The 14,572-nt window shown below is 40.9% G+C and overlaps 1 protein-coding gene across 3 annotated transcripts in view; it reads left to right on the top strand.

Annotated features, from left to right (window-relative positions):
- The window catches only part of LOC139755467 (phospholipid-transporting ATPase ABCA3-like), a 154,521-nt gene that overhangs the window by 86,306 nt on the left and 53,643 nt on the right, over positions 1-14,572 (top strand). For all 3 annotated transcript variants that reach the window (XM_071673802.1, XM_071673801.1, XM_071673803.1), the window contains exons 14-21: positions 5,949-6,104; positions 8,278-8,488; positions 10,985-11,234; positions 11,963-12,129; positions 12,427-12,536; positions 12,728-12,919; positions 13,178-13,264; positions 13,512-13,691. In XM_071673802.1, coding sequence (XP_071529903.1) covers positions 5,949-6,104; positions 8,278-8,488; positions 10,985-11,234; positions 11,963-12,129; positions 12,427-12,536; positions 12,728-12,919; positions 13,178-13,264; positions 13,512-13,691 — 1,353 coding nt within the window. The remainder of the gene's footprint in view (positions 1-5,948; positions 6,105-8,277; positions 8,489-10,984; positions 11,235-11,962; positions 12,130-12,426; positions 12,537-12,727; positions 12,920-13,177; positions 13,265-13,511; positions 13,692-14,572) is intronic.

Raw genomic sequence — 14,572 nt, 5'->3', positions numbered from 1 at the left:
AGTTGGGGTGAAAGAGTATCATTAAATGTTTTGGAAGGAGATAGAGTGCGTAAGACAAGGGAACATATGGGAACATCTGTGAAGAGGGCTAATGGGGAGGTAATAACAAGTAATAGTGATGTGAGAAGGAGATGAAGTGAGTATTTTGAAGGTTTGTTGAATGTGTTTGATGATAGAGTGGCAGACATAGGATGTTTTGGTCGAGGTGGTGTGCAAAGTGAGAGGGTTAGGGAGAATGATTTGTTAAACAGAGAAGAGGTAGTAAAAGATTTGTATAACATGAAAGCCGGTAAGGCAGTGGGTTTGGATGGTATTGCAGTGGAATTTATTAAAAAAAAGAGGGTGACTATATTGTTGACTGGTTGGTAAGGTTATTTAATGCATGTATGAATCATGGTGAGGTGCCTGAGGACTGTCGAAATGCTTGCATAGTGCCATTGTACAAAGGCAAAGGGGATGAGAGTGAGCGCTCAAATTGCACAGGTATAAGTTTGTTGAGTATTCCTGGGAAATTATATGGGAGGGTATTGATCGAGATGGTGAAGGCACGTACAGAGCATCAGATTGGGGAAGAGCGGTGAGGTTTCAGAAGTGGTAGAGGATGTGTGGATCAGGTGTTTGCTTTGAAAAATGTATGTGAAAAACACTTAGAAAAGCAAATGGATTTGTATGCAGCATTTATGGATCTGGAGAAGGCATATTATAGAGTTGATAGAGATGCTCTGTGGAAGGTATTAAGAATACACGGTGTGGGATGTAAGTTGTTAGAAGCAGTGAAAAGTTTTTATCGAGGATGTAAGGCATTTTTGCGTGTGGGGAGAGAGGAAAGTGATTGGTTGTCAGTGACTGTTGGTTTCGGCAGGGGTGCGTGTTGTCTCCATGGTTGTTTAATTTGTTTATGGATTAGGTTGTTAGGGAGGTGAATGCAAGAGCTTTGGAAAGATTGGCAAGTATGCAATCTGTTGTAGATGAGAGAGCTTGGGAAGTGAGTCAGTTGTTGTTCGCTGATGATACAGCGCTGGTGGCTCATTCGGTTGAGAAACTGCAGAAGCTGGTGACTGAGTTTGGTAAAGTGTGTGAAAGATGAAAGCTGAGAGTAAGGTTATTAGGTACAGTAGGGTTGAGGGACAAGTCAGTTGGGAGGTAAGTTTGAATGGAGAAAAACTGGAGGAAGTGAAGTTTTTAGATATCTGGGAGAGGATTTGGCAGCGGATGGAACCATGGAAGCAGAAGTGAATCATAGGGTGGGGGAGGGGGCGAAAGTTCTGGGAGCGTTGAAAAATGTGTTGAAGTCGAGAACGTTATCTTGGAAAGCAAAAATGGGTTTGTTTGAAGGAAAAGTGGTTCCATCAATGTTATATGGTTGCGAGGCGTGGGGTATAGATAGAGTTGTGCGGAGGAGGGAGGGTGTGCTGGAAATGAGATGTTTGAGGACAATATGTGGTGTGAGGTGGTTTGATCGAGTAAGTAATATTAGGGTAAGAGAGATGTGTGGTAATAAAAAGAGCGTGCTTGAGAGAGCAGAAAAGGGTGTGTTGAAATGGTTTGGTCACATGGAGAGAATGAGTGAGGAAAGATTGACAAAGAGGATATATGTGTCAGAGGTGGAGGAACGAGGAGAAGTGGGAGACCAAATTAGAGGTGGAAAGATGGAGTGAAAAAGATTTTGAGTGATCGGGGCCTGAATATGTAAAAGGGTGAAAGGCGTGCAAGGAATAAAGTGAATTGGAACGATGTGGTATACCGGGGTCGACGTGCTTTCATTGGACTGAACCAGGGCATGTGAAGCGTCTGTGGTAAACCATGGAAAGTTTTGTGGGGCCTGGATGTGGAAAGGGAGGTGTGGTTTCAGTGCATTATACATGACAGCTAGAGACTGAGGTTAAACGAATGTGGCCTTTGTTGTCTTTTCCTAGCGCTACCTCGCGCACATGCGGGGGGAGGGTGTTTTCATTTTATGTGTGGCGGGATGGCGACGGGAATGAATAAGGACAGACAGTATGAATTATATATATATATATATATATATATATATATATATATATATATATATATATATATATATATATATATATATATATATATATATATATCTGTGAGTGGATCATGGCAGCGGATGGAACCATGGAAGCGGAAGTGGATCATAGGGTGGGGGAGGGGGCGAAAATTCTGGGAGCCTTGAAGAATGTGTGGAAGTCGAGAACATTATCTCGGAAAGCAAAAATGGGTATGTTTGAAGGAATAGTGGTTCCAACAATGTTGTAAGGTTGCGAGGCGTGGGCTATGGATAGAGTTGTGCGCAGGAGGATGGATGTGCTGGAAATGAGATGTTTGAGGACAATGTGTGGTGTGAGGTGGTTTGATCGAGTAAGTAACGTAAGGGTAAGAGAGATGTGTGGAAATAAAAAGAGCGTGGTTGAGAGAGCAGAAGAGGGTGTTTTGAAATGGTTTGGGCACATGGAGAGAATGAGTGAGGAAAGATTGACCAAGAGGATATATGTGTCGGAGGTGGAGGGAACGAGGAAAAGTGGGAGACCAAATTGGAGGTGGAAAGATGGAGTGAAAAAGATTTTGTGTGATCGGGGCCTGAACATGCAGGAGGGTGAAAGGAGGGCAAGGAATAGAGTGAATTGGATCGATGTGGTATACGGGGGTTGACGTGCTGTCAGTAGATTGAATCAGGGCATGTGAAGCGTCTGGGGTAAACCATGGAAAGCTGTGTAGGTATGTATATTTGCGTTTGTGGACGTATGTATATACATGTGTATGGGGGTGGGTTGGGCCATTTCTTTCGTCTGTTTCCTTGCGCTACCTCGCAAACGCGGGACACAGCGACAAAAAAAAAAAAAAAATATATATATATATATATATATATATATATATATATATATATATATATATATATATATATATATATATACATAGGGTGTTTTGGTCGAGGTGGTGTGCAAAGTGAGAGGGTTAGGGAAAATGATTTGGTAAACAGAGAAGAGGTAATAAAAGCTTTGCGGAAGATGAATGCCGGCAAGGCAGCAGGTTTGAATGGTATTGCAGTGGAATTTATTAAAAAAGGGGGTGACTGTATTATTGACTGGTTGGTAAGGTTATTTAATGTATGTATGACTCATGGTGAGGTGCCTGAAGATTGGCGGAATGCGTGCATAGTGCTATCGTACAAAGGCAAAGGGGATAAGAGTGAGTGCTCAAATTACAGATGTATAAGTTTGTTGAGTATTCCTGGTAAATTATATGGGAGGGTATTGATTGAGAGGGTGAAGGCATGTACAGAGCATCAGATTGGGGAAGAGCAGTGTGGTTTCAGAAGTGGTAGAGGATGTGTGGATCAGGTGTTTGCTTTGAAGAATGTATGTGAGAAATACTTAGAAAAGCAAATGGATTTGTATGTAGCATTTATGGATCTGGAAAAGGCATATGATAGAGTTGATAGAGATGCTCTGTAGAAGGTATTAAGAATATATGGTGTGGGAGGAAAGTTGTTAGAAGCAGTGAAAAGTTTTTATCGAGGATGTAAGGCATGTGTACGTGTAGGAAGAGAGGAAGGTGATTGGTTCTCAGTGAATGTAGGTTTGCGGCAGGGGTGTGTGATGTCGCCATGGTTGTTTAATTTGTTTATGGATGAGGTTGTTAGGGAGGTGAATGCAAGAGTTTTGGAAAGAGGGGCAAGTATGAAGTCTGTTGGGGATGAGAGAGCTTTGGAAGTGAGTCAGTTGTTGTTCGCTGATGATACAGCGCTGGTGGCTGATTCATGTGAGAAACTGCAGAAGCTGGTGACTGAGTTTGGTAAAGTGTGTGAAAGAAGAAAGTTAAGAGTAAATGTGAATAAGAGCAAGGTAATTACGTACAGTAGGGTTGAGGGTCAAGTCAATTGGGAGGTAAGTTTGAATGGCGAAAAACTGGAGGAAGTAAAGTGTTCTAGATATCTGGGAGTGGATCTGGCAGCGGATGGAACCATGGAAGCGGAAGTGGATCATAGGGTGGGGGAGGGGACGAATATCCTGGGAGCCTTGAAGAATGTGTGGAAGTCGAGAACATTATCTCGGAAAGCAAAAATGGGTATGTTTGAAGGAATAGTGGTTCCAATAATGTTTTATGGTTGCGAGGCGTGGGCTATGGATAGAGTTGTGCGCAGGAGGATGGATGTGCTGGAAATGAGATGTTTGAGGACAATGTGTGGTGTGAGGTGGTTTATCGAATAAGTAACGTAAGGGTAAGAGAGATGTGTGGAAATAAAAAGAGCATGGTTGAGAGAGCAGAAGAGGGTGTTTTGAAATGGTTTGGGCACATGGAGAGAATGAGTGAGGAAAGATTGACCAAAAGGATAAATGTGTCGGAGGTGGAGGGAACGAGGAGAAGTGGGAGACCAAATTGGAGGTGGAAAGATGGAGTGAAAAAGATTTTGTGTGATCGGGGCCTGAACATGCAGGAGGGTGAAAGGAGGGCAAGGAATAGAGTGAATTGGATCGATGTGGTATACGGGGGTTGACGTGCTGTTAGTGGATTGAATCAGGGCATGTGAAGCGTCTGGGGTAAACCATGGAAAGCTGTGTAGGTATGTATATTTGCGTGTGTGGACGTGTGTATGTACATGTGTATGGGGGTGGGTTGGGCCATTTCTTTCGTCTGTTTCCTTGCGCTACCTCGCAAGCGCGGGAGACAGCGACAAAGTATAAAAAAAAAAAAAAAAAAAAAAATATATATATATATATATATATATATATATATATATATATATATATATATATATATATATATATATATATATATATATATATATGTATACGTTGAGATGTATAGGTATGTATATGTGCGTATGTGGACGTGTATGTATATACTTGAGGTGCGTTGGGCCATTCTTTCGTCTGTTTCCTTGCGCTAACTCGCTAACGCGGGAGACAGCGACAAAGTATGATATATATATATATATATATATATATATATATATATATATATATATATATATATATATATATATATATATATATATATATATATATTATAACATTTATTTGTTTAGTAAGCAAAAGTAGTCACACTTTATCGCCATAAGTTTTGAAAAAGTAACATTCAATTTTGAGGATAAGTTCCTTGCAAGATTTAAGCTTAGCCTGGCGACCCACTGCCAACGTCCGATGTTGAATAACTTTCCTTCTGCCAGTGTTGCTGAGATCTGTCTTGGTCAAGAAATAACTCCTGCAGAGTGCTACCACACCCTTCCTGACCACCAACACCCTGGCCTCCCACCCTGACCACCTCACCATCCCTCACTACCCTACTTTCTCCCTCCCTGTCTGGTTACGACACCCTACCTCACCACAATCATTCGCTACCACACCACCATCACTCTCGCTATCCTTGGCCACCACACCCTCCCTCACCACCATCATTTCCTCCCTGGCCACCACAACTTCTCCACCACCAACACATTCTCCCTCCCTGGTCACCACACCCATACCTTTACTACCGCCACTTGCTCCTTTCCTGGCCACCACATCCTCTTTCACCACAACCATTCTCTCCCTAAACATGAAACCCTCGCTTACCACCACCTATCCCTCCCCAGCCACTGCACCCTGAACGGATGATAGCGTATTTCGGTGGTGTAATCACGCACGCCATCAATTCAATCTCCATACCTTCCATACTTCCTCGAAAATGTTTCATCCCAGATGTAGGCAGCAATTTCTATCCTGTTAAAGAAGTAGATGTATTTAGTAGCAACCATTTCGGAGATATTTTCCCACCGTCTCTACAGTTCGGGGATAGATAGACCGGACCGTCTTTCCTATGGCGTATATCTATATCACCTCAGTTATCATGATCTTCTGTGATGATGAATGTATCAGATTATGTAACTTTTCTCATCATAATCAATCGCTCAGGAAGGAAAAATAAAGTCTTTACTTTCTGATACATGTTTGTGGTCGCAGCTTAAGGGCATGACAACCAAGGCGGCGCGAGAGGAGGCTTGTGTCCTGATGGAACGGCTGGACCTCACTGTGAAGAGGAACATGTTCGGCAGCCAGCTGTCAGGAGGGATGAAGAGGAAACTGTGTCTAGCCATCGCACTCATAGGTGGATCTAAGGTAGGAAATTGTGTAATGATGATGGTACTAGACAAATAGCTTGCTTGATACCCATGTGATTTGAATTTTATTGAGAACTCATGACGCACATCATGTTAATGTGTAATAAATAATGCCTGTCATCCTACATATAAAGGAGCTTGAAGGATATCACAAAATAACCACAGGATTTATTATCAGAGTTGGCACAATGATAATAGTGATGATGATGATGATAATAATAATGATAATAATAATAATAATAATAATAATAATAATAATAATAATAATAATGATAATAATGATAATAATAATGATAGTAATGATAATAATAATAATAATAATGATAGTAATGATAATAATAATAATAATAATGATAGTAATGATAATAATAATAATAATAATGATAGTAATAATAGATCTTGGGTGGCAGAAGGCACAATGTTAGCACAGTTACATAACACGATTACATAACACGGTTCCCTAACATGATTACATAACATGATTACATAACATGATTACATAGCACCATTACATAGCACGATTACATAACATGATTACATAAGATGATTACATCTCATGATTACATAATACGATTGCATAACATGATTACATAACACGGTTACCTAACATGATTACATAACACGATTACATAACATGATTACATAACATGATTACATAACATGATTACATAGCACCATTACATAGCACGATTACATAACATGATTACATAAGATGATTACATCTCATGATTACATAATACGATTGCATAACATGATTACATAACACGGTTACCTAACATGATTACATAACACGATTACATAACATGATTACATAACACGGTTCCCTAACATGATTACATAACATGATTACATAACATGATTACATAGCACCATTACATAGCACGATTACATAACATGATTACATAAGATGATTACATCTCATGATTACATAATACGATTGCATAACATGATTACATAACACGGTTACCTAACATGATTACATAACACGATTACATAACATGATTACATAGCACGATTGCATAACATGATTACATCACATGATTATATAATACGATTGCTTAACATGATTACATAACACGATTACATAACGATTACATAACATGATTACACAACACGATTACATTACACGATTACAGAACATGATGGCATATTACGATTACATGACTGTGAAACATTTTGAAAAAAAAAATATTAGACACAAACATTAATGAGCAACACAGGAGAAAGGATTACACACCACAATAAATCTAAACCATTGACAGAAGCAGACACGACAGAACAGAAGACACTGTCTAGCAACGAACACTATTGAGTAAAATGCAGCAAGACGAATCATAATGATGATCTATGAATATCTCATCACGAACATACGTCAGAGTCACACTGTTCAGATGATCAGTGCTACGGTATGGGAACTGGAGAGGAACGCGATATACGCAGTCGCTGCCAGGCGAGGTCCATCTCTGGTCAGAATTTTATCCGTAGTGCTGGTCACTCGAGGTGCCAGGACCTACCCTGAGTCTGTTACCATGAATGTGATTATGTTAATTGTGTGAGTCATCTTCTGTCTGACTGATGTTAGCTTCACTGGTAACGAAAGGAAGTACAAAACCTGGTTGAAAAATTTCCCATTCTAAGGAGTCCACCTCGCCCTGCTACTGGAAGTATTGCAGCCTTGGAGGTGCAGGAGTTCCTCGAACAATGGTCCTGGAGTAAGACCAGGATACTGTCAAAGAAAAATCCTTAGGAATTTACAAATTAGAACATGAATCATCACATATTCCTTTTCGCTCATTTGGAGATTCACTTGTGTCCTTGGCAACTTATCTTCTGTAAGAAAAGTTGATAATTCGCTCATCAAAACGGCACAAAGGACGTAGATAAGTATCTTTTTTTTTTGTAATTAGTAAGATATCTGAAATTGAAAAATAGATTCAGCAGTCATCCAATGCTTTAGTCAGATGGCAGGAGTTATGTAGGGAAAAGAAAGACGTTTTATCACAGTTCTCTGTTGCGGTACACCAGAAAAAAAAAAAAAAGAAAACTGTACTCGCCAGTGGCAGAGAAATTAATGCAGTGGATCTCATTATTCATGAGGTATTAATACGGTCAGCTGAGTTATGACTCATCACCTTCCCTGCCTTATCGTCTATGGCACATTTCTGTGGCAGGTGGTCATCTTGGATGAGCCAAGCAGCGGGCTGGACCCTGAGTCACGTCGGTGGGTGTGGGATATGGTGCAGGGGGAGCGAGGGCGTCGCACTGTCCTCGTCACCACACACCACATGGAGGAGGCTGACGTCCTGGGCGACCGTGTTGCCATCATGGCCTCCGGCAGGGTCGTCTGTGCTGGCTCCACCCTCTTCCTCAAGAACAAGTTCGGTAAGAAGTAAGATCCATTTTAGTACAGATTTAAGAAGACGTATGTTAATTAAGAATGTTCAAGACATGAGGCTCCACGAGTGTAAAACTCCCTCCCAGTACAGTACCTACAGGTAATTACAAATAGGTCATCACACACGCACACATACGAGATCCTTGGTATAAACATAGTCAAGGTATATGATATAATCTATAGATCAATAACTAAACAGACGAGACCCACACATCGAAAATAGATTTCTTATTCATGAGTCAGACATTTCAGAAACATTTATTCAGTGTTCAGTCATGATTATGGGAATGGGAATCATTTTTGTCAACAGTAGGAAGGCGATAAACGTGTTATGAACTCCTGATGTGCACAGCAAGTAGAAACATATCTAAGATATTTTACCCAGTAAGGGCAACGTACAGCATGAGAGTATGTATTCCATAGAATTATCTTGAACACCTAAAGGTCTTCCAGATTTCCGATTGGTAGTGATGACAGTGACAGGCCTGAACCCCATACCCAACCAGTCTGTCTAAGATCAGGTTAGGAAACCATCAAAAGACATGATAAAAAGAGCGAGAAAACACAATTAGAAATCCAGGAGATACCTATAAACCCAAAACTCAGTTTTCACAAAATTTGTAACCAACGGTGGATTTGGCAAAGCCGATACCCCCGTCTACTGGACAACGGGGGAAATCCGATATAGTTAGCCAAGTTGAAAATAGTTTTTTCTTAGAATTATGTAAAAAATTTCTTAAAGTCTGTTAACAGGAGAGCGATAACTTCGATTCTGAAAACGAAGAAATAATCGAAGAAAGTCTAGAATATTACCCCATACCCTCGTTCAGGTAGCCAATATTCATGTAGATTACTCAGTCTTACCACGGCTGTACAGCGATAAGTTGGACTACTCACCCGTCATCCAGGCTAGTCATTGTTCATGTAGGCTATTCATCCTTGACCTAGGCTACCCAGGGCATTCACCCTTGTCGAGGAAAATACTTGGTCGACGAAACAGATGACTAAGGATCAAGTGATCATGTACACGGGCTGCGCAGGGTGGGCTGCGCACTGCAAGGCAATCAGCTGTTCAGTGGGTTCAGCGGCATTATTGTATATTAAGAAATCAGTGATTCTTTTTCGAGTTTTGTTTGTGTGATGTTTCTATTCATAACATATCCCCTTGGTGGCTTTTGAGCTATGTTTACGTTTGAAAAGGCCCTAGAAAGAAGATCAATGGCTTCCGCCCGTAGATTGCTGTGGCTGTCGTCAGCCATAACAAACTAGTGACACCAACTTCACTTTTTTAGCATTAATTATAATCTAATCTCCCTTCTCTCTTCTTTACTTCTACTGCTGCTATATATATTAGAAAAATTTTACTGAAACATTTTTTAGTATTTGGCCAACAAGTTCGCTATATTAGGCTAAATATGCTTATGTTCGGAAATTGGTCCAGGACCCTGATAGTATGAAACCAATAGACAACAGTCTGTGTGCAGTCTGTATTATATCAACGTCGTAAATAAGACGTAAAGTTATAGAAATATTGGAAATGAATTTTCTGTAAATTTCATAGGTCTGTTTGGCGTTAATTACAAGCGAAACTCTCATCTTGAGTCAATGATATTTCAATTTATATCCATATCAAGAATGCGACAACAACAATATACTGTGTTTCACATGCTCACATATTTCGCTTTCAATCACATTGATAATCCATTGCATTACGACAGATTGTTGATTATGTAGAAGTTACGTATTTCGCTTGACATCGGTCGTAAACCTGAATTAGATTATTTCATGTTTACTATTTCACAACTACACCCTCATCTTCACTGCAGAAGCCATCATTACTTCACACCCCCGCCATCATTATCAAAGTCATCATTGCTACACCCCTGATTCCACTGAGCTTTGACTTAACCATTGCGACTGAGGCCACATCCTATCAACGTTTTCCACACACACACACACACACACACACACACACACGGCACCATACTCAATATATGATTATGATAATGATAATGATACTACTACTACTACTACTACTACTACTAATAATAATAATGATAATGATAATAATAATAATAATAATAATAATAATAATAATGATAATAATAATAATGATTATTATTATTATTATTATTATTATTATTATTATTATTATTATTATTATTATTATGCATCCCTGGATGAATGATGATAATAGGGGAGAAAGAATACTTCCCACATTTTCCCTGCCTGCCGTAGAAGGCGACTGAAAGGGGTGGGAGTGAGGGTAGAAACCTTCCCTTAAAGTTTTACTTTTCCAAAAGAAGGAACACAGAAGGGGGCCAGGTAAAGATGTTCCCTCTAAGGCTCAGTCACCTGTGCTTGACGCTACCTTGCTAACGCAGGAAATGGCGAATATTTATGAAAAAAATATGCGTCGTTATTGTTATCATTATAATTATCATTACATCCTTCCTTCTGTCATCTAATTCTACCAACTGCAGGCGACGGGTACACCCTCACCGTGATGATGGACGAAGACGAGGCTAACGTAAACACCTTGAAGGAGCTGGTCAACACACACTTGCCGTCGGCTCTCCTCCGCTCGGCCCAGAGTGGCGAGGTGACCTTCAAACTCCCGCCCACCTTGGCCCAGTTTGCTGTTCTGCTCGACGCTCTGACCAAACGCAAAAATGAGCTAGGAATTCGTCATCTGGGCTTGTCCCTCACCAGTATGGAGCAGGTCTTCCTCAGGTAAGAGAGTATCTTTCATGCATGTACCAAATACATCCTGTTGTTAGGCTTGCCATACGTGAGCAACATGTTGCCTTACGCTCGCGTATTACATAGCCTGTCGTACGATCTCAGTAACAAAACAATTTTTCTTTTTCTGTGCTTAAACTTACATTAGTTTATTGGTAGACGGAACAGACTCATGATAATATCAAAGCTTTCTATGTAAGGTAATGGTAATGGAAATATTTGACACTAAGAAACCAATTTGTAACTCACGAACCTAACTCGGAAGTCGATGATACCGATTAATGCCTGGACGAAACTGTGTTGTCGAGGTTGATCCTGAAAAAGATCATTCATTTTGTGTGAACCATTTGTATGTGACTTATTCTCGTGTTTCTTCCACTGTGAGCTACATCATGTACTTTGGCTACGTAACAGTGAGTTAAACATACTAGATACAGGAGGCGACCTCTGCATAGATCAACTATATGACAAATCTCACCTCCTGACACTAAATCCCATCAGGCCAGGTAACCCTTGGCAGTCCGTCTCAGTAAGAGATCTGTCACAAGTACGGAGAGATCGTGTCTCATGTGTCCTGGATGTGTGTCGGGATAATGAACGACGGAGCTTGAGCCTATCCCAGGGTAGAGAGCCTCGTAGATATCCACGATCATTTGACTGAATAGGAATAGTGGTTTAAACAGATTTCTGTGATCCTTGATAATGTTCTTGACCCTTAGGGTTGGAGAGGCTTTGGACGATCAGAGTGAACCTATACATCACACATTCCCCATGAGTGATTCTGTGGATAATAACCTGAATGGCACCCTGAATGGCCACGTCAGTCAGAACTTGGAAAACGAAAATGAATGCGGCAATCATCACGTCTTGTTCGACAGCCAGACTGGTAAGACATGCTCCCCTCCACTCCTGCTGCTGGTTGTTTAGTCTAAGTCTTTTCAAACATCATTTATAACAGTAAGAACAAGTGAGTTCCAGATTCGTAGATATGGACACTCGCAGGCGAAATTTAGTCCTGGAAACGTTTAACTCTGGAAATCCCAGTACGCACCAGTTCGAAATTGCAGCGAACCCTCTGTCTCTACCTGTCCAGACAGAAAGGCTCTGTCCAGCTTCGTTCAAGAGCGTAACTGGAGTTTTGTCCTGGATCGGTAAAACATAATGTTACTCTCTCATTTTCTAGACTGTGAGACAAGACTGACGGGATGGAGCCTCATGGAACAGCGAGCCAAGGCCTTTTTCACCAAGCGGGCCATCTACTCCATGAGGAAATGGGTCCTGCTTGTAACCCAGGTACTTTCTCCGTGGTTTTTATGACCTAACGTGATGGATGAAGCAGGATTCATCTGTCAGAAGACACATTATCAAGTCATTTTATAATTTTGAAACCGCAAATGAGGAAGAGACCAATACATAGTAAAGAGAAACAAGCTGACCTTACAGGTAAGACGTGACTGTAATCCTGTATACCCTCTCCTCGCTAGGGACTCCTACCGGTGTTGGTGACCATCTTGTGCCTGCTGGTGGACGCGTCGTTCGACGAGACGACCCACATGCAACCTGCACGAGTCCTCAACATCTCCATGTTCCCCTACTCCACTTCTTATGTTTTTGCTGACCCCGGCAAGGAGGACCTCGCTGAGGCCTATGAGTCACTTTTCTGGGGTCCGTATGAGGTACGAGGTGGGACAAGGTGGACATCTATTGATCGAGGCTCCTGTGATTGGATTGTGTTATCTAAAAATAAAACAAAATATCCTAAACTGTGTGACTTATATGAAAGTTTGATAATGAATCCAAAAGCTTAAAAGCTGTGTGTTCCTGTGATTCGATATAACGTCTAGTCTTAGATTTTTAAATGTAGCAACTTCATCATATCACACAAATTCTTTCCTTGCTTTCATGCTTGTCCTTATACTACAATGTACTCACAGGTGAGCAGAACAGAAAACGTGACAGAGAGTCTACTCACGGAAGCCGAGGAAAATCTGCTGCTTTATCGAGAAAACAGCGTTTGTTCAGTAAGTTCCTAAAACAGAAGACAGGCCATTGCAACGCAAGCGTCTATGACACGCATAAACCTTACGACTATTGTGATATGCACTTGATAAGATCAGATAAAGTCCCTAAAATACATTAATTTTCCTACACATATGTCGCTCATATGACAGTGAGCTTTTGCCAAAATCTTATCATTGAAAATGCAGTTAAATATGTAATTTACTGCAAAGTAACTTCACTATAAACACTTCTAGTTATTACCACCAGGCTGAGTTTCTGAGAGGGGAGGGAAACTCCACAACGTTCCGTATGATGTACCAGTCCATTCCTTTACACTCACCAGGCGTCAGCACATCACTCATCGGCAACGCCCTTCTCAGGTTTGCAACGAACTCCACAAGACACTCCATTACCACCTCAAACCGGCCCTTACCTCCAAATAGATCAGTAAGTACATTCCTCTCCTCCACAAGCAATCAATGTGCTATTCAGTTCATGCACATCTTTGTGTTTACCGTCTCTCGATACAGAGAGAAGTCGTTATTGGTAACTTATCAGTAACTTTCGCATGTTTCCAGGTTAAGCAAGCGTCAGCCACTCTCCTAGACCCTTAGAGTAAGTGTTTGATATACGTCAGTTATCTTTAGAGACAAAATAAAAGGAATGAATATACAAGCCTGTTTACGGCAGTTGAAGCTTCAGTTTCTCAGTTCGAGCCCACCATCTGGCCCCGACACATCCCAACCAGAATGCATTTGCCTCCCTCACCACACTAGCTATAGATATATTAAACAGCCATGGTGACATCACACACCTCTGCCGCAGATAAATTTTCACCCTAGACTACTCAACCTTCTCTCTTCCTACTTGCACACACCCCTTAGTCATTTCTTACAAACTCACTGTTTCTCGTAGCTTTCTCCCACACTATTATATATTCATTGTACCTTCCACAGAGCATCTAGCAACCCTATCTAATGCTTACTCCATATTCAGTAAATACCGTACACAAATTCTTTTCTTTTACAGATTCTTCAGAGCACACATCTGTGCCACACATCCTCTACCTCTTCTACAGTCACACTGTTCCTCTATCACCTGATGTTTCGCTAATACCACACCATCGAGGTTTACTTAACAAACTTATACCTCTGTAATTTCGAGCATTTACTTTTGTCTCCCATGCCTCTATGCAGTAACGCTACGCAGGCATTCCTCCAATCTTCAGGTACCTCACCTTGATCCTTACACACTACGAATTCTGACTAATCAGTCAACAATTCAGTCACCTGCTTTTTTGGGTAAGACAAACTGCGATCAACCAATCC

The sequence above is a fragment of the Panulirus ornatus genome, chromosome 19 (assembly GCF_036320965.1).
Source record: "Panulirus ornatus isolate Po-2019 chromosome 19, ASM3632096v1, whole genome shotgun sequence".
Lineage (NCBI taxonomy): Eukaryota > Metazoa > Arthropoda > Malacostraca > Decapoda > Palinuridae > Panulirus > Panulirus ornatus.
The sequence above is the reverse complement of the archived record's forward strand: the minus strand, read 5'-3'. Positions and strand labels throughout refer to the sequence as shown.